The sequence below is a fragment of the Alosa sapidissima genome, chromosome 12 (assembly GCF_018492685.1).
Source record: "Alosa sapidissima isolate fAloSap1 chromosome 12, fAloSap1.pri, whole genome shotgun sequence".
NCBI classification, from domain to species: Eukaryota; Metazoa; Chordata; class Actinopteri; order Clupeiformes; family Clupeidae; genus Alosa; species Alosa sapidissima.
This window is the reverse complement of record NC_055968.1, coordinates 22,419,919-22,442,822: the sequence shown is the minus strand read 5'-3', so window position 1 is coordinate 22,442,822 and position 22,904 is coordinate 22,419,919. Positions and strand designations below refer to the sequence as shown.

General features: G+C 44.8%; 2 protein-coding genes across 4 annotated transcripts in view; both read right to left on the bottom strand.

Moving 5' to 3' along the window:
- Positions 1-4,343: 4,343 nt before the first annotated feature.
- Positions 4,344-10,704, bottom strand: dmap1 (DNA methyltransferase 1 associated protein 1). The gene is made up of 11 exons (XM_042057711.1): positions 10,574-10,704; positions 9,891-10,001; positions 9,660-9,751; positions 9,171-9,369; positions 8,752-8,910; positions 8,370-8,537; positions 7,274-7,459; positions 6,966-7,037; positions 6,081-6,153; positions 5,546-5,829; positions 4,344-5,234 (listed from the first exon to the last, which is right to left on the bottom strand). Exons 2-11 carry the CDS (start codon positions 9,981-9,983, stop codon positions 5,175-5,177), a joined length of 1,386 nt encoding a protein of 461 aa, XP_041913645.1. The 5' UTR covers positions 9,984-10,001; positions 10,574-10,704; the 3' UTR covers positions 4,344-5,174.
- Positions 10,705-10,941: 237 nt separating this feature from the next.
- obscna (obscurin, cytoskeletal calmodulin and titin-interacting RhoGEF a) overlaps positions 10,942-22,904 on the bottom strand; it is a 47,682-nt gene continuing 35,719 nt past the window's right edge. For 2 of the 3 annotated variants that reach the window (XM_042057638.1, XM_042057639.1), the window contains exons 57-75: positions 22,690-22,780; positions 22,346-22,546; positions 22,181-22,241; positions 21,999-22,076; positions 21,470-21,642; positions 21,341-21,367; positions 21,044-21,196; positions 20,807-20,852; positions 20,641-20,718; positions 17,915-19,682; positions 17,436-17,597; positions 17,171-17,293; positions 16,544-16,717; positions 15,500-15,605; positions 14,852-15,091; positions 14,249-14,472; positions 13,630-13,726; positions 13,165-13,314; positions 10,942-11,919 (exon numbers count right to left, since the gene is read on the bottom strand). In XM_042057638.1, coding sequence (XP_041913572.1) covers positions 11,736-11,919; positions 13,165-13,314; positions 13,630-13,726; positions 14,249-14,472; positions 14,852-15,091; positions 15,500-15,605; positions 16,544-16,717; positions 17,171-17,293; positions 17,436-17,597; positions 17,915-19,682; positions 20,641-20,718; positions 20,807-20,852; positions 21,044-21,196; positions 21,341-21,367; positions 21,470-21,642; positions 21,999-22,076; positions 22,181-22,241; positions 22,346-22,546; positions 22,690-22,780 — 4,136 coding nt within the window. In that variant the 3' untranslated portion in view covers positions 10,942-11,735. The remainder of the gene's footprint in view (positions 11,920-13,164; positions 13,315-13,629; positions 13,727-14,248; positions 14,473-14,851; positions 15,092-15,499; positions 15,606-16,543; positions 16,718-17,170; positions 17,294-17,435; positions 17,598-17,914; positions 19,683-20,640; positions 20,719-20,806; positions 20,853-21,043; positions 21,197-21,340; positions 21,368-21,469; positions 21,643-21,998; positions 22,077-22,180; positions 22,242-22,345; positions 22,547-22,689; positions 22,781-22,904) is intronic. The other variant, XM_042057640.1, reaches the window with a different exon arrangement.

Sequence of the window (22,904 nt, the reverse complement as noted above, 5' to 3'; positions counted from 1 at the left end):
TGAATGTTTCCTGTCAAATCCAATACTGTAATGGATTTACTGGAAAGGGTCTTTATCGTCATCACATCATGAAGTGGTGATCTGTGATAGGCCTCGTGTTGTCATCTGTGCGGTCGCTGTTATTGATGCGTCTTCTTGACAGCCAATTTACAGGCAGTGAGCAGAGCGACTTCCTGCTGTGCTGAAAAACTAGTGAACATGATGGATGTGCCGGGGAGACTTGGCAGGATCCTATCTTGATCACTTCTGCACATAGCCTATTTATCTACTGTCCATTAATTAATCTGTTATTTTGTATATCAAGGTTTCACTATCAAGTCTTCAACCTATGTGAAACCAAATAGGCTTTTGAGTCATTCACTCCAACACCAGAAAATGAGTTTCATATCAATTGGCCTGACAAATGGAGGTGCGATCTTTCCAAGAGCCAAGCTTAATTCTGTCTCACCCCTTCATTTTACGAGTCTATCAGCACTGAAATTAACCCACTTCCACACGGCCATTTGCATACAAATGACTTTCTAATTACACATAGGCCTTTAACTGACATCCAAAAGAAATATAAGCACTAGCCATCTCATTCAGGTTGAGAGCTCACCACGCTGACAGCCCATCTGGAGCACCAGGACATTTCCTTGTGGCCTGAGGGTCATTTAGGTCATGAACCAACTTGACAAGCGATAACATAAGTAGGAATGAGTTAACAAAACTCTAAAAGCAGGTGTGACTCCGACATTCACCGCAAAAACCAATACCAATTTTAGACAACTCAACCAGTGAAGAGGATGGTCAGAAAAAGAGGACTGGTGGAGTAGAGTAAAAAAAGAAAACAAAAAATCCTTGCAAGCGCAAAAATAAATGCTACCCTGGAAATCCAGAGTTCTCGCAAGAGCTAAATTTGAATTTGCTCAGCGAGTGACTCTGGCGACAAGTAATGATGCTCATTACCTATGCCCATGAAACCGAGCTGCACCAATCACATTGGTGTATCTGATATAGGCGGGCCAGAGGCGAGCTAAACAGATGACGACAGCGCCGCAATGTCGATTTCCGGAAACATTGGTCGCAGTGTTATCCAATTGTGCTGACATCCGGAATCGCTCAGTAAATACTGGTCGTAGTGTTTTTATCCAATTGCGTGCAGTGATATTTCCAAATGCATGCCGACCCTCGAGTCTGGCCATTTTCATTACTCCCAGACCCGTAATCTTTCGGATTGCTTCTGGTCCTCCAGGCTAAATAAATGGGCCTACGGTCCGGAAGTAAATTTTCTATTAATTTCTCCCATTGACGCCTAGGCTGACCAGCTATGATGTGACTCGTAATTATCACCAGTTCATGTCAAACAAAAAAACAGAAAAACTTTTTAAAAAATTGCGAATCACATTGTGCTACATTTTCCTATGTTTCTAAACTATCGTCAGCCTGACCTACCACCCAAGTGTAAGGCTATTTTGCACTTTGTCAGTGGTCTGAAAATAGCGGGTTTGTTTTACATATATGCCTGCTGTAACAAACTATAAACCATTTCGTTGCTGATGAAAACAACTGTCTAGTTCAAAACTCCTCTGATAGGCGGGGGGGGAGTTTACTCTACTCCACCAGTCCTACCGTAGCTAGCATAGCGCTCAGATTTAATCCGATTTTTTTTTCTTTAGGTCATTTTGTGTTAACGATTCCCAGAACACTGAAAGACCGGGCTGCACAAAACTTGGTGGGCATGTAGCCCCACAAGGATGACACGGAACCACTGATTTTCGTTTTGATCTGTCGCTCACCCGCTGCTCCGAAAAGGAGGGTATGCCGGACAGTTTTCTGTGAATATCTCGAGAACCGTAGGACCTAGGATGACCAACTTTTTTTCGTATGTTGGTGTCAAGGGGCAATGTCAACCCATCCCATATCTGCTCATTTAAGGTATAGCGCCACCTAGTTAAAAATGAAAAGGCAAAAACGAGGCGTTATCGCAGGTTTGTCTGACATGTTCAAAATGGCACGAAATTTGAAGTGTAGGATCATTATGACACCCTCTGATGCAGGCAAAGTTGTGTGGAATTCGGTTCATTGGGGGCCATATCAGCTACACACACGCTCACACATAGGCACACACGCTCACACATAGGCACACACACTCACATAAACAGACACACACATAAACACACACGCATGCACGACACATAAACACACAGCCTACACACACATGCACAGGCTCACACACCATTCCTGTCAACATTTAGCTTTCCAAAAACGGTCAGTGTTTGCATATTTAACATGTTTCATACACGTGTTTCAACACTGCATTTCGGTAGTTGCTTTTACCTTACCATTACCTTATGCATGCCAGTTATGTAGGCCTATCCACTACTTAAAACTCCAAAGCTGCTTGCTGTCTGATTTTGGTTCCGAGGACACAAGTTCAGTGTATCAACAACACTCAATAACAGTTTATGTGATGTGTTAATCAATTAAATTCCCAACAACTTCACAACAGCTAGTTCTGGAGTAGACAGTTCAACTAGCCCGCTTGCTTAAGAGATTCAGGCTGCGCACTGCGCTGTCAGCACCCGCTGCCTTATTTGGGTTTTGGGTTGCCAGGTTTTAACCCTATGACAAAACGGTTGACATTGAAAGTAAGTGATTGTATATATGTAGGGTGTATTTCATACACAATCTGGCAACCTGGAAGATGTCAGACTAATAGAAAAAATGAATGGATCAATGATTTTAAAATGAAGTTTGAAGGCCATGCAAATTACGGGAGTTTTCCGGGAGAAATAACAAAACGGGAGGCCGGGTGATGACATTGAAATACGGGAGAACCCGGGAAAAACGGAGGTGTTGACAGGTATGGCACACACACAAACACGCACGCAGACACACATAAACACACTCACACACACAAAATCATACACACATGCAGGCAGCAGGCACACGCATGCACACACGCACACCATTAACCCACATACACACTCACAAGGGAGCACACATACCTGTATACAAAAAACAAACACATTCTATGCACACGCTCACACAAAAGTTACAAGGGTAGGGGATGTAGTAAGAGATGGAGACAAATTCACAAGCGTGATTTATTTTTTGCTGAGAGAATGTGCAGGACTGAGCGGCGGTCATATTTTGTACATCTAGTTTTTAAAATAAATTGTCGTCAACTTGATTTTCAGTTTAAATCTATTTTTAATGTAATTTTGACATCAATGTTTAAGGTCATATTGGTGTTGAATTGACATTGAATGATATCAAAATAGCAGCAAAATGACCTCAACAGAGCTAAATATTTTTGATGTCAAGCGTATTCTGAATTGACATCAAATGACAACAAAGCTTGACATTTAAATGATATCAAAATGCCATCTACAGACACACATTAACTTTTCATAAAATGTTCATTCTTGACAAAATGTTGACATCAATGTTGAAATCATATTGATAATGAATTGACATCAAATGTCCACTGGGCTATCAAGTGGAATTGAGTTTTATGAAAATAGTGTTTAGTAGCCAATGCTAGGCCTGCTTAACAGTTCAGAAACTGACAAGAGGACAGCTTGCCACACCCCGACGTCGCAAGTTTGGGGCACACACACACCCGCGATGCATCGGAGGGCTGTCAACACGAAGTGGGAGTTGAGGCCGTGTTCATGTTGTTGTCTGTAAGCCTACATGCACCTTGAGTGATCCTTCAGAGGGGTCAAAAAGACGCTAAGCCTATCAAACTGTCTGGGGTAAATGGGTAGCCTAATTACCACAGATCGCTGCCCCTCTGTTCAGACAGAAACAGAAGTTCTCTCTACATTCTACATAATTTTTAATGCTAGGCTACCTCGAATCAGTGCACGTTGATGGACTATTTACCAAGAGCCAAATTGGACCAGAAATTCAGATTTTGGTCAGTTTTTTTACTTTTGTAATCCACCCCAGAGATGACCATATGGGGCAAATGTTGATGATGTAGTCCAGATGATGACGTGAACAGTTTGAGATTGGGGTCACATTCTCTGCCTGGATTAAGGTTTCAGTCAATCCCTGGGCCTACCTAGCACACCACACCACATTACCCGTTTTAACAGAATGCGGTCAGTGACCTGACCATGCAGTGGTTTAACACTTCCACATCTACATCAGGGTCAGCACTTAAAACAGGCCACAATTGGTTTACTTTGTGTGACTCACTAGCAAACCATAAAATCAGATCGAATTCATCCAGTTTCCTTTGAGCCTTTCTATAAAAATACAACTAAGTTAAAAATTGAGGGTTCTCTCCGATTCTCTTTCTTGCTTACACACACACACACACAAATGATAGAAATAAACTATACACCAAGTTGAGAAAAAAGCAAAATACAAAAGCACAACATTTATTATTTTTTTTCAGAGGCCACTGTAGAGCAGGGAGAATGTGGTTGCCTTTTTGAAGCAGGTGTCACAGCATCAACCACCTATCTGCTCTGTAACAATCAGAGCACTGCACATAGAGGGCAAAGAGTGAAACCATAAACAAGAGATGCCTTGCTTTGCCCCCCATGTCAAAGCAGGACATTCACAACACAGTTTATTAGATTGAGGTCTGGACATACCAGTGACTAGAGAAGACAAAAAAAAAAAACATAGTACCCACAATTCCCTCAGAGTAGGAAAGCAGGATGAATCTGGCTTCCCCTTCCCCTCTCAATGCTTAATTTTGCACAGACAGGCCAGTACTGTTGCAGGTATCCATTAGCCCTGGCTGCCAATTTACAGTTCATCCGGCCTCGGCACGGCCAGGCTGGCCCGTGGTGGGACAGAGGCGGGGGAAGTGGTAATGGAATGGAATGTCAGCGGTGGTCTGTGTCACGGTGACGCTTGAGTCGAGTCCGGTGGATGCAGAAGAAGGGAGGTGGGGCGGTGGAGGAAGAATAGTTGGATTGGGGAGGAGGGGGGGGGGGTCTAGCGAGAGCGCCATCCGCGATTAGGAGGAGAGCCAGGGCTTTGGCTCTTCCTGGGGCGCTTGATGGATGACTAGCCCTATGAAATAATCCACCCCCCTCCTCCTCCATCCTCCTGCCTGTCCCTCCTCCCACCACATGGCCCCCTCTGCTGCGGGCAAATCCTGGAAACATGCCCTCTGCTCCCCCCTCAGTGCAATATGTCCATCTGATTAAAACACATCGTCCGCGTCAGGGCTTCTTCACCTTCTTGATGGATGAGGAACTGGAGGCCGATTCCCGTCGTTTCCGCTGCAAAACAGGACATGGACACGTTAAAAGCACTACACAGCTGTAAAATAATTAAAACATACTATTTGAGCTGTTATACATCAATGCAAAACCTTTATTGTTCAGTGAACTCTGGAAGGTATTTATTGTACATAGTTTCTTGAGCCTGTTCTACACAATCACATTCCTCTGTCAATCAAAAGGAAATATACAGTCAAGCCTACCGGAGTCTTGCATCCAGCATGGAAATGCATACAAATTCTTGTACAAGTTCATGTGTTTTATTAAAAACAGAAAAAAAAAAGCATCTTGGGTTTTTTCCTTCTACTCACCGAGTTCGGAGTGAGTGGGGCCCCCACCACATCGATGATCTGCTCCTTGGCCTCCGTCTTGATGTCATCAGCAGACGGCCAACTCTGACTTTCGATGCCCAGGCCCTCGCCCTGCGGAGGGACGGCCCCGCCGGCCTTGAGCAGGGCCTCGTAGCGGTGGCGCAGCATCTGCTGCTCATACTCGCAGTTGCTGTGCGCCTGCTTGAGCTCGTACAGCAGCACCAGGTCGCTGCGCAGCTCGTTGAACATCTGCACAATCTCCTCCGTGGGCATTGGGTTCAGATCTGTGACGGAAGGAAGACGGGAATTTGACGTTTTTTTTATTTCAAGAGTAACTTCTTGCTCCTTGTTTGAAATTGCTCTATAGAAAAGGGCATATTTGTAATGAGAGTCTTTGCACAATGAATAATAGTTAAGGACAGGTACTGGCAGAGTTTAACATTACATCAGCAGTGTGACGCCCGAGTGAGTGTTTGTGTATTACTGCAGCATAATAGTTTGTACATGTGTATCTGCATATATTCATAGAACTCACCAACGCCCTGTTCTGTGAGAATCTGCTCAATAGCTTTGATCTTCTTCTGGCCAACAGAGCTAGGGAGCTTCATCTGAGACACACACAAAAGCAAACAATCAGCACAGCACAAATAAGAGTTTACATCTACTAGACAGACTTCTTAACATTGCAAAAGGAAATTACACATTTTGACCAAGTGCAAATAGCAGAGAGCAAATAAAGTAGAACATTGGCGCAAATGGCCTAAAGTCTGCTTTAGTCTCAAGTCTATACTCTTAAGAAAACAGGAGAGCCTCTGGTCATAGACTCCTCGGTGGTGGCGCTACTCCATCTGGAGCGATCCCATCTCAAATCTCCAGTGGCTACCGACTGGAAAGGAGTGTGAGAGTGATGGCCAAAGAGAGGCCCCATCCCTCACGCACTTAATACCTATGAAATGCACTGCGGAGGGGGGCCGATCAAAATGTGTTTATCCACTGGAGCCTGGCAAACAGATCGCCCGGGAGATGTGAGTAATACACTTCTGCGGGCGCTTTAATGTATTTTGCATAGAGAGCTAGCACCCCTCATCACTCTTTAAGATGAATCCCACAGTGAGCCACTATTACTTTGCAGCCGCACACATACATCTCACGGGTGCTAATTACAGAAAAGGGCTACGCACGCACGCGCGCGCACACACACACACGCACGCGCACACACGCGCACACACGCGCACACACGCGCACACACACCACACACGGCACACTCAAGAAGCTGGTGAGGTTAGTGTAGTCTGGGCTTGACTGGGGCTATGTTGCAGGACAAAAGCAATGTCTAAAGAGAGTGAGGGGTGATGGAGCAGTGATGGAGCAGTGATAGGTAGTGTGTGTGTGAGAGTGTGTGAGTGAGTGTGCGTCTTACCCTCTGGCTGCGAAGCGTGACTCCAGCTGATTTGAAGTCTGGGAACTTGATGCCAGCTGTTTCAGGAACAGCCTGTCATGACAGAGAGAGAGAGAGACAGGACACAGAAAAAGAGAGAGTGAGAGAGATGACATACACAGAGTAAAAAAAGTCAGCCTCCCACTGCTGAGAGATTAAAAGGATGAAATATGATACAAGCATAATTTAGACAAAATTGTAAGGAATTTGACTGAATTTCATTTCACAGAAAATGGGATTTTATAGCTTTCCAAAATGTAACAGCTTGTGTGTGGTGCTGGGTGAGGTACCGGTTTCTCTGTCTCGCGTTTCTGTGGTAGCTTCTTCTTGGTGGCTTTGCGCTCAGCACGGCGCATCTCTGTGTTGGTGTCAGCCGCTGTGATGAGCTTCTGCAGGTCCTGGGCCTTCTTCTCACGCTCCTTCTTCCTCGTCTCAATCTTCCGCAGCTCCTGGACAAGATACTCTTCTTCTGCCACCTGCAGGAGGGCAGTGGAGAAGTAACATGATATGGTTCCATCAGAGCATCTAAAAAAACTCTGGTGGCTGTAAATAAGCAATTTTTAGAGATGTCTCAAATCATCAAAATCTATTAGTTAATTCAAACTCCATATACTGGTACTTCTTAAATACAGGGTTCCCACTCTTAAGTGAAATGTAAAATTCAATGACTTTTCCCTGACAAAAAACCTTAATTTCCATGACCTACTATATAATAAAGGGTACAATATAACCTTCATACAGATTATAGAACACCACGTAGCGTTCAGAAATCGTTTACTTTTTTGTAGATGAATAAATTGGTATTGAATAAACAAAGTTGGGCTAACCACAACTACTCAAGCAAGAAGTAAAGCTAATAACCAGATATACACCAAGTCTGAGTGGAAATATATTTTGGCAAGTACATTTTAAACTGCTACAACAGAATTCCCTGATATTCCAGGACTTTGTCCGCAAAATGATAAAAGTCCCTGACTTTCTATGTCTGGAACAGACTTTCCAAAATTCCATGATATTTGGGAAATTCCATGACCCGTGGGAACCCTGTAAATACTACTTACTTGAATTATAAATATACAAATATAGATTTGCAGGGGGAATTAAAGTAACATATCAAAGAAAAACAATAGACAAAAAAATGAAAATTAAAAATAACCCCACTCCTGATATACAGCTGTGTAGCTTATGAGTTGCTGCCACCTACAGGTGTACCAGCAGCAAAGCAGGACCACTTGCATCCATGACATTCACAAAGACCTCTCATTCACGCTGTTAATGTACACTCAAAGCACATATTGCAAAATCCATCGAAAGCTTTGGGTAGTAATAGCGATGGCATATATGTACATGTGAGTGAGTGTGTGTGTGTGTGTGTGTGTGTCTCACCTGCTCTGGGGTACGGTTAAAAAGTCTCTCCAGCTGCTCTTTCCTTCGCCGCTCATGTCCCGCATCGAAAATATAGATTTTAGGCTCTGTCCCCGTAGCAGCGCGTACTTTAGTGAGCTTGCCACAGATGGTATAGTAGCGCTCCTTCAGGTCCTCCACAGAGCGTTTCTGTTGGACGAGTCACAGCAAAGATGAGAAAAACACTCTATATATATGATGTGGTTTCCTTCTTTAAGTAAGTGAGTCCGTAAAAATCAACCTAAATCCATACATGGTCTGAGACTTTTGAAGGTTCAAATCTAGAGCAAAATGAAAAAAACAAAAAAAAAAAAAAAAAAACAACTACATATGTTACAGCTGGGAGCAATGGGTATGGTCTTACCCTGTACTGTTGATGGTCATAGCGGTCATGGATGACGATAAAGCGCAGGTCGAAGCGTTTACACAGGTCGAACAGGTGATCCGTCTCTGTCTTAGTCCAGCCGTCGTCATGCAGATACATCTGATATTCTTGTTCAGAGTACACAGGCACCTGTACTGCCTAAAACACACACAAAAAAGAGAGAGCAGTCAGTTGACTGCGGACTCTCGCCCCTGTCCAGCAAAATAAAAGCAAAGTGAAGCTAAATCCCTTCATTTACATTCTGAGCTGGATCCAGATGATCATGTCAGGACCAAGATATAGTGACCCTCTGCCTTGTATAAGAATATGAGGTACATTGGTCCAGTTCTTTTAATGTTATATAAGTGGGCACACAGATGATACCCACTGATTCTCACTGGCTCTGATGCATCTCTTACCTTGTTGAAACGGGCAAAGGGATAGTCCTTGCCCTCTTCCGCCACTCGTCTCCAGTGGTGGAATATGGCTCCGTCCCGCCTGGCTGGGTTGGCAAAGGGCATCCATTTCCAGGGCCGTACCTTCTTGCAGCCCAGCTTGGCTTTCACAGTGCGGTATCCCTGAGTAGTGTCACTGGGCAGCAGCGGCGGAGCGTCTCTACTTGAATACAAACAAACGACATTCTCTACATTTACTTTCATTCTGTTATCAGACACTGTTGTCCAAGCACAAACAGGATTGACATTTGGAACATCGGGGTGTGTGCTGGCTGATAAGTGATAACCCAACTGACACTGGTGTTCTTATAGGCTTTACAAATTGATCTACCAGAGTTTTCCCATTTCACAATGCACTGTTGATATAGCCTATATATATAGGAAAAAGCAACAAGTTAATTAGCAATTATGAACACTGCATTAAAGCAATGATAGCAAAGATTTAGTACTTACTTTTTGTCTGAATAGAGGAGAGCATAAACCTCTCTGTGCATGCCCTCTGGCCGTTTGAATGTTAGCGTCTCTGTCGTTTTCTTCACTTTTTTCTATATCAGGCAGAGGACACAAATCAAGAACTGAAAATGCCCATAAGCACAATTTCAGAAATAACAGGGCTGGTCCCCAGATAAGAGTGTAGACAGAAAACATGTCACTCCGGCACAGACAGCTTTTCTTCCCTCTTACCTTGTCAGAGTTGATGATGTCTTTTTTACTGATGGGTCCAGCATCGTCTCCACCTGCCAGCTCCAAGATGTCTCTCACATCAGCACCGGCCATGATGTAACTTTACCGACACTACAGACAAACACGGTTTTACATTTGACACGCTAAATGACAGTACAGTATCGAGATACCGCTACACACAATTTCTGCGTGCGTGCTCTAGGAATAGGACGAAGACTGGGCCACAGCGCACCAGCAAGCCCATAACACATAGCTAGCAACCTAAGGTCAATTACCTTGCCAAGGTAAAGCAAAGCAGACACTACGACGTCAAAATAAGTAGCTAGCGATGGCTAGCTATCGACGTGTGTTAAGGTAACGTTGTAGTTAACGGACATGTTAGCTAATGGGCTACAGAATGGGATTTCTGGCATGTAGATATTAGTCACCGTTCTGAATATTATAACAATACAGTTCTAACGTGTTTCTCGTAAGTCGCAACTGGGATATTAGGCAATCGAATACACAGAACAAAACAATAACGTTACAGGACTAACGTTACAACTGCGTTAGCTAACTCGCAAAGCTAAGTTAGCTGACTCCTAGCTGCGCGGGATTCACGGGAAAACACATGCACTGCAGTTATCAGATTTACACGTCCATTTGTATGGTGAAATTACACTTCTGCTGAAAATTCAATTTACCTGTCCACTTAATTGCTTCTTGTGTAGTTTATCTGTCCAGATTTGATTAGCTTAGCTAGTTTACTGCACTCTTCATTGATACAATGCAAGCCAGTTGAGTATTTCTTTGGTTTTAAATAGTGCATTGAACTTAGCTCATCGCCATCTAGTGGCGTGGCGTATCATTACAGCGAAACTTTTGAGGATTTTGATAAGGCTGGTATGGGCCTATTAGTGAAATGTTCCTAGCATATTATTCATGGACTTGATTTTATTAGATAGCCTAACATCCAATCTCTTCATCCATAATATGTTGGGTATTATCTGTAGTTATGAAAAATTGCAACCACCTCCTGTAGTGCTTAACAATAACATTATTCAATGGCTCCTAATTGTCAAACAAGTCTTTATTTGCAGTTTTAAGGCACAGAACCAGTGCAAGCTAAACAATACATTCTGAACATTCCCAAAACCCACAAAGACAGAATCGTATAGGCAGCAGACTGAAAAGAAGTTAATGCAACAGCCAAAAATGACTTGCCTCCATGCACTGATGTCCTATTATTGTAAGCGTATCCCTGATATCACAAAGGAAATGTATAAATACACATGAGCCAGAATTAAGCTTATTTCAAATATTAACCTTGTGTTTGAAAAACATTGACAAAAAACTGCAATACACTGTTTTCTTATGGTAAGATAAACTGAGATTCTAGGTTCAAACTAACCAAAGAATTTACAAACCTATGCAAAAAGGTCAATCTATTAAAAGTATTCATTTTAAATAAACAAAACCCTGTTCCAATGGCCTCTTTAAATCACACATTTTCAGTTACTCTCCATGTCACTTCCATGTAAACAAAAACAAAGTTGTTTACTAGCTATAAACATAGCAGTTCATAAAGTGACAAGTATGCTGTTTGTATACCATAAATTAAATTTAGACTTTTTGCACACTATTGTTGACAAATGTCTCATAGGCTACTAAAACCCTTTTCATGTTAAACACAATTATACAGCACTTCTTCATAACATGCTAAGTCCATGTTAGAATGACAGCAGCGTTAAAAAACAAAATTTCTCACAATATCTCATTCAAAGATCTCACAAATAGATTCACATTTTCACATTTTAAAGCAGTTCCCCTGTTGACAGTTCAGGGCCCCCTCCCTCCAGAAGTCCCCTACTGCAGAAGCGGGACCTTAGCCTTGGTTCGGATATGGTCTCGCTTGACCTCACGCTCCTGGAGGAAGGCCTGCAGTTTGTCAGTGGAGAAGCAGACCATGGAGTCTCTGGGTCTGGCCGCGGCACGGGCGTCCCCGCGGATCCAGGGGTTCTGGAGGCACTCCCCAGCCGAGGGTCTCCCCCTGCAGACAGGCAGGCAGCAGCCACGGCCATTTATTTATTTATGTATTTATTTATTGCACACTTTTATTTATGTATTTATTTATTGCACACTTTTTAGATACTTTCATCCTAACCAACTTCCAATACAGTGCTGATATACATTCTGGGTGGATGGTTGGATAGATATACAGACACACATACAGACAGACAGACAGACAGACAGACAGACAGATTTATTTCCTCATCAGTATGTGTGGGGATTGATCCCATGACCCCATGCAGCATTGAGCAACAGGAACACAATGCTGAAAACACGTATGTTGTGCCGAGACACATGAAAAGCCAGCAGCAGACACTCAGGGCCCTGCGCCTTCTGGCACCAAGATCAACAAAACAACAGTGCCAAGCTATAGTGTGCAATGAACATGATATACAACCATTGCTGTGCCTGGTGAAATAAAATGTGGAAAAGGTCTGACAATAAGCATGATGCACTTTGGCAGGATTCAAACCACTTTCATCTTTGTGACAACAGTTTTTTTTTTATGTAGCCCATTATTTACACATGGCCATTATACGCCCAGACGTAGAAATGTATTGGCTTATAAATAATGTTACTTTCAAAATGATTGAGTATTTCAGTAAATCCTGTATTATACTCACAGGAATGTGCAACACCACTCTTTTCAGGAAGAGCGACAGTAAGTCTGCCCTGATTAAAAAAGATTTCTCAGTATACCACCACATCAATGAAAACAATTAATAAAATCCAACTACTGTATTAAATGTTTTCCCCAAATCTCTCTTTGAGCTATCCCACAAGGAATGGCATTTCATTCATGAAATTTATGTGGCTTTAAGTAGCAAACCCATAAGTCCAATATTTATTTTTTAAAGGGATTCATACATTCTATCACTATTTTACTGAAGAAACTGTTTGGTATAACAACACTCTCAGTATTTGGGTTTTGTATTCAACATGTCTATTATCCCCATGATGTTAATGTATGCTGATAGCTATTGTAATTAATACCCCCTACTGTAGCCAGTTTGCACATCTGGAACTGCTAGTTGAGATGTGCACACTCACCAAATACAGACACATGGAGCCTGCTCATGGATGTGTGTGAGAAAGACCGGGCCTGTGGAATTAACATGACTCAACAGAAGTGTGTGTGTGTGTGTGTGTGTGTGTGTGTGTGTGTGTGTGTGTGTGTGTGTGTGTGCATGTATACATGCTTGCGTGTGTGTGTGTGTTTGCTCACCAGGCTTTGTTGTTGAGCGTGCTCTTCATGAAGTTGATGGCTCCTTCCGACAGGCCTGGGTAGCAGCGGCCAAACTGGATCTTGCCCTTCTTGATGTTGCGATCCCTTTCCCAGTTCAGGTCGGCATGAAACGGGCTGTCTGCGCTGAGCCTGAGCACATTATATGGGAACACCATAAGATGATGTGGTGCTTTTCTGACTAAGATGAAGTGTTGCTGCTATGCTGTCATGGCCACAGCGTGCCAGTGTGGAGCCATTGTGGAACACAGACGGTTTACTTGCTCCCATGACATCATTCCAGTGTTCTTAGCCAGGTGTTTATGGCATCTATGTGTTTTATTACCAAATATGACAGCTTAAGATATTGCAATTCTCAAAAAAGTCAAATGATTGTCAATATGGCACTATGTTGACAGGAAAGGATTAACCTCTGAAGTGGTAAATTCAGATTCAAGACATACTCACATGATAAAAGCCAATACGCCAATCGCCCAGATATCTGTTTCAGGTCCAACTCCTTGGCCTTCCAAGATTTCAGGAGCTTTGGGAAGGACAATGTAAACTGACAAAAACATAACAGTTGGATAAAATGTATCCTTAAAAACTGATGATATGTTGTCATCCTCTGGATTTCACATTTTGTAGATCCATTTTTCAATGCAGTACATTTGGAAATTGCATACACTCACTCATACACTCACACACACACTCATATACTGTATAGACAAGCATTTCTGTATCTATACAGTACATATAAGTCTATACACATACATACATAGATACATGCATACAGATAGACAGACATACAGACATTCAGTGGAAATAAAGTTAGCATATCTGACTACATTGTCCCAGTTTGAGTCATGTAGAGACTTTGAGTCATTTTGTAAGAATATTATAAGTACTAGGTAGGCTAGTATTCATGAGACACTTAGAGACTAACTGTATATCATATTCTTTGTCAGAGTACAAAATGTGTTTTATAACAGACCTTTGGATAAAAGACTGATGAAACCTCTGAGAGAGGATCTCTCTGGCCAGATCGGACGTGTGTGGTGTGTGTGTGTCACATGACTTTCCTCACCCTTGCTCTCCGTCAGCTCTTTGAGGTGTTCCACGTTGACAGCCTGGCCCGGCGTGTAGAGCTGCGCCGAGCCCAAGTCCACAATCTTCACCACATTGCCGTCCGTCACCAGCATATTGTCCGACTTGAGGTCTAGGTGCATCATGCGGCGGCTGTGCAGGTAGTCCACAGCACTCAGGATCTGCACCAGTAACTCACTTACATCCATCTCTGCATAGGCATCCCTGAAGCACAGCAGACGTAATTACAATGGACCTTAAGGAATAGAAAGACTCATATTTATAGGTCATTGACCCTTCAGTCTCAGTAAATGTCAATGGAGACTGCTGGCCTGGTCCCTCTAATGCAGGCAGGCCAGACAGTGTGACATCTGCACAACATGCTTTGACATTTGGAGGAGTGTTAGTGACGCACAGCGCCCAAGATAGCAGCTGACTCTAAAAAAAGATCCTTTTTTTTTTTGGATCCATGCCAGACCTGGGTCAAATCTAGGCCAGACCTGGGCCAGATCTGAGACACATTTGAGCCAAATCGGATCTATGCCAGATATGCTCCGGAGCCGCCTGCTATCCTGTTGCATCGCAGCTTTGCGGCGTCACTTGCCTCTCAGCCAGGTTGTAGAGGAGCTCCCGTCCGGCACACAGCTCCTCCAGGAGCACCAGGTAGTCGGGGCTGATGATGGCCGAATGCAGCTGCACAAGGTGTGGGTGGTTGAGCCTCTTGAGAAGCTGGTACTCCCGTAGGACCAGCTGCCGCTGCTCGGCCCGGTAGGGCGTGATCTTGGCCGCCAGGTGCTGCTGGCTCTGCTCCTCACGGCACTGGGCGACCACACTGAAGCGACCCCTATTGGAGGAGACACCAGCACACTTTAATACTCCACACTAATTATCACACCAAGCCACCACAGTGAAGCTACCCCACATGAACACTGGGCTACTGTAACTCACTGACACAACCCATTTTCACAAAAACCTAACTGGACCTGACAAAGGAGACTGAACCACAAATTAATATGGACCTGGGAATCAATTGTCACGGTTTCAATGTTATGATTTTGATATACTGTAAGGCTGAAACAAAAAAAACCTGATGCAACATGATAATACTGAATTACTATGCTACTATCTCAATAAATATGATGAATTGAACCGAATGGCATTACACTGAAATATGCCACTAGGGGTGTCAATAATGTGTGGAAATGTGATGTCCTAATATTCCAATGAATCACAAACAGACTTAGTTTGGTACCTGTTGATCTCAGAGAGGAAAGAGTAAATCTTGTGGGCCCCCTGGGCCCCTGATACAATGACCTTTGATCTGAGCGATTCCTTTTGAATGAGAGGAATGTGGGAGTCTGGAGAAGAAGGAGAATTAGGGAGAATTAAGCACCCGTCATGCGGGATTCATTGTATTCAAGCTTAATGCCACTTTAAAAGATTAGTTTTACGCCACAGTTAGATGACTTTCACTTAAGGAGGATTTTCCTTGCGTCAGCCTACTGCCAATTCTTTTCACTCTTATTACTTCATTGTGTTAAGCTGGCTTGAAAAGCCAACTCACCCCTTTCTTCTTAGTATTTGGGCTTGTTATTTTAGGCTTTCCTTAAACTTCTGAACAGTATCTCCTCCCACAGATTTCTACAACTTCCAAACCTAGCACATTAGCTTCCATCTAGCATGTGACAAGTCAGGCAGCTTAGGCAGTTGCATTGATACTCTTACCTTTTAAAAAACATTTATAAAACCTGGTGTTTAAATATTACTGTATGAGCATTCAGAGCAGGATAATGTAATGTTCTATTGGCTGAAGATCTTACAGAGGCACTTCACCTTTGAACTCAACTACTGCCTTGAATTCTCTTCTTTAATTTCCTCATGTTTGTCAACTACTGCTATGATTACTGCAACAGTAGCATCCACATTACATTTAGCAGACACTTCTTGACCAAAGTGACTTACATATGTCAGCTATATTACAAGGGATCACATTGTCCCCGGAGCAACTTGGGGTTAAGTGCCTTGCTCAAGGGCACAACGGTGGAAGCCGGGAATTGAACCGACAACTTTCAGGCTACTGCACGCTAATCCAGCTCCTTAACCACTACACTACCACCGCCACAAATATGTACATGTGTTCAAAGTAATTTTCAGTTAGCTGCAGTAATGTTTGCTAGTACACACTGCATACACTTTTAAAATGGTAAACTAATCCTCATCTTTTCTTTTCAATGTCATTGTTAATATATTTTACGGCTTAGGTAGCTCTTTTTTTTGTTTGAAGTCCAGGTCTTGCCTTCATGTTGGACCACCATGAAGGCCAGGATTGTGGGATCACTAAAGGGTCCGGCTCCTGTTTTAGTGACGCAGCCGACTCTGAACACATAGCCCGGACCCTTGGGCAAGGTGGTGACGGTGTAGCAGCTGTCAGTCACGTCCTCTGCCAACAGCTTCCACTCCACAACGCCACCTGTGATGGCATGACACAGGCCGAAAGAGTATCAGTGTATTGTTTTACTACTACCTCATCTGGTCACAAACAGAATCAGTGTCTGTGCATCTTTCACCACAAGCTCTGAACATGCACTATCTGTGCATTTTTACAACCATCTTACAATCACCATTTCTCAGTACACTAATTGTGTTAACTGTGTGATCCATGTATGACTGATACTACTGGCTTTTCTGCTTTTCTGTACTAAAATACTAGCAGATCTCATCTTAGGTGTGTACCAGTTGTGCTGAACAATAAGTAGTACCAGCACGACTTTGCTGAAGACCTTGGATCTCAGTCTACCTGCAGTGTTGTACTGTAGGCAGTAGATGAAGGTCTGCTTACCTGCAGTAATGTACTCTAGGCAGTAGGTGGAGATGTGCTTACCTGTAGTGCTGTACTGTAGGCAATAAGTGAGCGTGTGCTTACCTGCAGTGCTGTACTGTAGGCAGTAGGTGAAGGTCTCGCTGGACTTGACAGGTCTCCACACCAGCAACACGCCACCTCCTGCCAGCTGGTGCACATCTGGCCTTGCTGGGCGGACTGCCACCTCTGGGGAACACAAAGGCATGGTGTGGAAACAGACCATGAGGCTGCCTTCATACCCTATCTGGCCTCATATAATTCAGTGTTCATATTTCCCACCTGTTAAGTGAAGGATTCAACTTATTTCATAGAGTATATTTTTCATCACCTTTGCTTTTCTTGAAGGTGGGCACTTTAATGGACTTTAAGAGCTTGGCGGCTTTCTTCTGAGGGCTGCTTGGGGCGGAGGCGGTCAGTGCAGGTGCAGAGCGAGTGTGGGCCTTCTGCTTCTTCTCTGGAGCCACTGGGGAAGGACCTTTGTAAATGGGCCCTAAAAGACCACAGCACTTAAGGTCACTTCACTCTGACATTTCCACTAATAAATGCAATAAAAGACCATTTATCCATACTGGAGATTTTTTGTTAGATACATTGTTATTGTTATAGTTATGGTTATTGTTATGGTTGGCATTAACCCTTAAAGGAGTACCGTCACACCGGTGTGATGGGAATGTTGGGAAATGAACGTTCTAAAGAATATCTGGGTTCATTGAATTCAACATAGAATTTTAGAACCTTTAATTGTTTCGGAACTTAGAACGTTCAAAAACCTACACCTTTAAGGGTTTTAAGCAGTTAATAGCTCACCGCCTTTCTTCTCCTCTTTGCTGGACTGTCTGGTGAACAGCTTGGTGAGACTGGAGGCCGAGGCCCTCATCTTCTTCTTCAGCGTGAGCATGGGGCTTTTGGGCACGGCCTGCTCCGCTTCCTTCTGCTTCCTGTCCACTCCCTCCGGCTGGGAGGACGAGTGGCCCGTCCAGGACTGCCGACGGAACAGCTTCATGAGGCCGATCTTGGGGGACTTGCCGCTGGGTGGCTTGACCTCCAGGGCCGGGGCAGAGGCATGCCTCTGGAGGACCTCGCCGCTGCCCGGGATGGTCGTAGGCACCTGGTCAGAGAGTCGTGAGGGACTGCGCTTCAGGGAGAGGTCGCCCCTCTCGACTTGCAGGCTGAGCCTTGATCCGTATCTCCGGCTCGGGGGTGTAGGGGGCTTGCGAGCTTCCTCCTGCTCTTCCTCCTCCTCATCGGAGCCATGCAGGAAAGACGAAGGCGAGGTCATCCCAGAGGAGGACAGCCGTCTCCTGGGAGCGGCCAGGCGACCAGGGGAGAAGTCGTCCAAGGAGCCTGTTCTGCTGGAGACTCCAGAGCCTGGTTCGTAAGACTCCGCGAGAGAAGCCTGGGAGCTGCTCAAGTTCTCCCCACCGGCCAGAGGCCTGGACGCCTCTCGTGTCCTCTCAGGAGCCTGGGGCTGGCTGTCCACAGTGCTATCCTCCTCCGCAACCTCCTCCTCACCCGCCCTTTGCGTTCTGGGCTTCACTTTAGCCACCACACTCTGTCTCCTCCTCGCGTCGCTGACCTCTGCTGGCTGTGGTGATACACTCTGCTGCGCCTCTTCGTCAGTAAAGTCATCCTTATGGCTGAACGCCGTGTCCTCCTCTTCCTCCTCCTCTTCCTCGCCCGGCTCCCGAAGCTCGGCGGACGCCCGCGACCTCCTGGTGGACTCGTCCAGGGAGCGGCTCCTGCGTTGGTACGGGAGCGGGTGCGTGAGGCTGACGCCGCTGTCGAACGAGCAGGACTTGAGCATGGCCGAATGCACCGAGCCCCTCCTCTGACCGCGCACGCCCCCTTCCCCGGCGCCTCCTACGCCCGCCTCGGGCGCGTCCTCCACGTACTCGATGAGCGGCTCGTTGAGGCGCCCCGACAGGCTGGAGCGGAGCGGCTTGCGGCCGCGCTCCTGCTTGCGCGCGGCGTGCTGCTTGTCGCGCAGCAGCATGTGCCGTGCCGACATGGGCGAGAGCTGCTGCGAGCTGTTGTAGAAGGTGCTGCGGATGAGGCGGCCGCGCGGGATGATCGCTGCGCGGCTCTCGCTGCCCACTGAGCTCTCGTCCCCCTCCGACAGGTACAGCGACGGGCTGCTGCTGCGCTGCTGTGGCTGATCCCCGGGTTTACCCGTGGGGAACACCAGTGCCCCCCGCTGGCCGCTCCGCCTCTCCAAAATCAACTCCTCCTCCTCGTCCAGCCTGGCTCGGCCCAGCTCCGCCAGCGTCCGGCCCCTCTCTGGAACCTGTGCGTGGGGGTCGTACTCCCCTTCCTCCTCCAGCTCCTCCTCCTCCAGCTCCTCCTCGTCCTCCTCGTCTTCGTCCTCGTCCCAGTCCTCGTCCTCGGGGCTGAAGTGCTGGAAACACTCCCAGGCGTCGGCCTCGTCGTACTCGGAGGAGGAGCCGCTGCTCTGGGAGGTGCTGCTGGGCTCCTGAGGCTCGCGCGGCGCCGTGACCGACACCTCCTCCGGAGGAGCGTCCAGCAGGTCCACCATGGGCCTCAGGGTAAGGACGGAACCCAGGCATGTGAGCGAGCGCTGCAGCAACACAGTGGACACCAGCAGACTGCATTAGACACCACTACACAAACAACAACAGGGAAATGAGTTTGAAGAAGGACTACTGCTGTACTGTATATTACACATACACATACACATACACATACACATACACATACACATACACATACACATACACATACACATTGATAAAATATGATCTTGGCATTATAGTCAACTTCTATTTGACAATTATTTTAGATTTAATTTATAGTTTTATCTCAGAAATATAAATTACACAAGCAAAGCAACAACATGCAGTTCAAAACAACAACAAAATTCCTGGTAGCATGTGGTGGTAAGACAGACATATCTCCCTGTATGCTCCCTGAGCACCGGATTAAGGACTGCCCACTGCTCCATGTGTGTACAGTATGTGTGCTCTTAGTGTGGGTGTGTGCTTCTAATGAACTCACTGCTCCAAGTGTGTGTATGTATGTTCGTACACTACCCATGGATGGGTAAAATCGAAAGAACAAATTTCCTACAGGACTAATAAAGTATAACTTAACTTAACTTAAAGGGAAACTTGGCAGGATTTCCCCCTCTGCTGGAGAAATTGCACATTATGCTATTTCAAACTGTGTGAAAAGGTAATGATAAAGCACATGGATTTGTTTACAAGCTAGCGAACTGTTAGCATAAGTTTGGCAGAACTATGTGGATGTTACAAGGTAAGAAACACGATTTAAAACGAGTTTCTTGTTTCTCACTTCTCTTTCCGGGACGGTAGTCTCAATGTTGCAAGGTTGGTTTTCCGCCTGGGGACGCTAGGCGCAGCGGGGAAAGTCACCATTTTCACCGGAACAGGTCATTTAACCATCCAAATGATTTCTAAACGGGTTTATTAAGTTGAAATAGTTGCCAAGTTCCCCTTTAAGGAGACAGATGAAGTTAAGGTATTGGAGATCAGGAGTTAGGGGTTGTTTGGCCTTACCTGCCACTTCCTCCTGGAGATGAAAGATCTCAGGTTCTTTGTGTTTATGTCTCCAGGCTCCTCATCAGCACTCTGACCCTGTAGCCCAGTAACATATATGTTCAGAGTAGCAGTGATGGGCTTGTCAAAAGAGTTCACTATGGTCAAGACAGTTAAAGGTACTTACCTGAAACCACTCGTGAGACAAGCATTCAAAGGCTGATGGTCGCATTCTAAGAAAAACATACATCTTATTTGTCCATTGTAGATATTGTAGCAATGGAAAATCAGCATAGCTTTCACTGACAAATGAATAAGATATAATCATAACACAAACATAACACAACCCCCCCCAACACACACACACACACACACACACACACACACACACACACACACACACACATGGAGTCTTGGGACTCACTCTGGAACTGGGTGGAGCACTTTGCGAAGGAAATCCTGGGCCTCCGGACTCCTGCACGTCACCTCAGGGGTGTCCCAAAACAGAGTTCCCTCTGCAACTCTCATGAGGGTCGCCCGATCGTTCTCTCCGAAAAACGGGCAATGGCACGTCAGACTGCATAGACATGACAAGACACCGCACACATCACGCCACTACCAGAGACTGCTCAAATAGAAAACACCATGCTCCTGACCTCAGTTGAATCATTAGAAAAGAGCACGTGGGTGTATTTACACACTTTCATTGATTTGTACTTACCATAAGTAAGCCACAACACCCAGAGCCCTAGGGCAGAGGAATTCAATGTCATTATTTGTGGCATGAAGAATAGTTTGCTTGGGTTTATGTGATCATCTAGTTGTTACTCAGTAAAACAGATACTTTTACCAAATGTCGGTTCCTGTTGTCACAGGTTCCTGGTGGACAACTTCTGGTGCCACAAACTCAGGAGTTCCAAACTTGCTGTACTGGTGCCTGGATGAGTCTATCTCCTGGCAGAATCCAAAGTCAATGATCTTCACCTCCTCTCTGGCTGGAGATACCATCAGGATGTTGTCAGTCTGGAGTGGGAATGACAAGAGGGTGAATATGACATGAAGGGGTGTAAAAAGTACTGTGTCAAACTGTTTTTCATATACCGTATTTTCCGGACTATAAGTCGCACCGGAGTATAAGTCGCACCAGTCAAAAAATGTCTCATGAAGAGGAAAAAAACATATATATAAATATATATATGTTGCACCTGAGTCGCAGGACCAGCCAAACTATGAAAAAAAGTGTGACTTATAGTCCGGAAAATACGGTAGTGGTGTTCTCAGTTCATTTTTTAAGGAATACACGTCCACGTATATGTTTACATCATGTTTCTTTCCCTGTTTTGAAACATAACACAGTAATACAACACAATAAAACTCACTTTAATATCCAAATGCAGGATGCTTAGACTGTGAATATGAGCAATGCCCTCCAGAACTTGCTGAATAAACATCTGAACCTAGTGCACACAAATAAATATGATTATCATGAACATGTGCTCACCAGGCAAATATATACTGTACATTATAAAACAAATAATAAAAACAAAGCGAAAGACCTTACCTCTGTTTCCTTTACAGACCCTTTCATCAATAAATGGTCAAGAAGTCCCTGAGAAGAACACCTGTAAGCAAAAATAAATTACCTTAAACACACAGTCACATTCACTGTCCTGACATACTCCTTAACTGCACATTGACAATAATAGCAGCTTGTATTCATATGTACATTTCTGTAACCAGAACCAGAGTGCGTCGGGTAACAAAGAAGTCCAGGAGGCAGGCCACTCTGGGGTGGGCAATGCGAGAGAGTAAGTCCCTCTCCTGAAAGGCCCTGGTCCTTGTGCTGCTCTTCAGAGGCAAGAACTTGGCAGCAAAGGGCTCTCCTGTCGCCCGGTGAGACACTTTCTTTACCACTCCAAACGTGCCCCTGAACCAGAGACATAATATTTTAAGTACAGCACTAATGTAACCCCCATTTGTCTGTGATCATTATATAGAGTATTTAAGGAATACTATCCAAAATGTACTTTAACTTTTTTACAAACACTGTGTAATAATAAGAACACTTGCCTTCCTATCTCATCATGGACTTCATAGACTGAGAGCAGCTTTCTTCTGCCCAATTCCACCTCTGTCCCCTCCAATGTTGCTACCTCTGGGACTGAAGAGAGTTGGACAGTATTACAATGTAGTGGTATTTTTTTTTATTATCGTTTAACTTCATTTCAGATACAATAGGTCTGCATGGTCCTTTGGAGTAACTTTAGAATGTCTTTTCCCCTTTT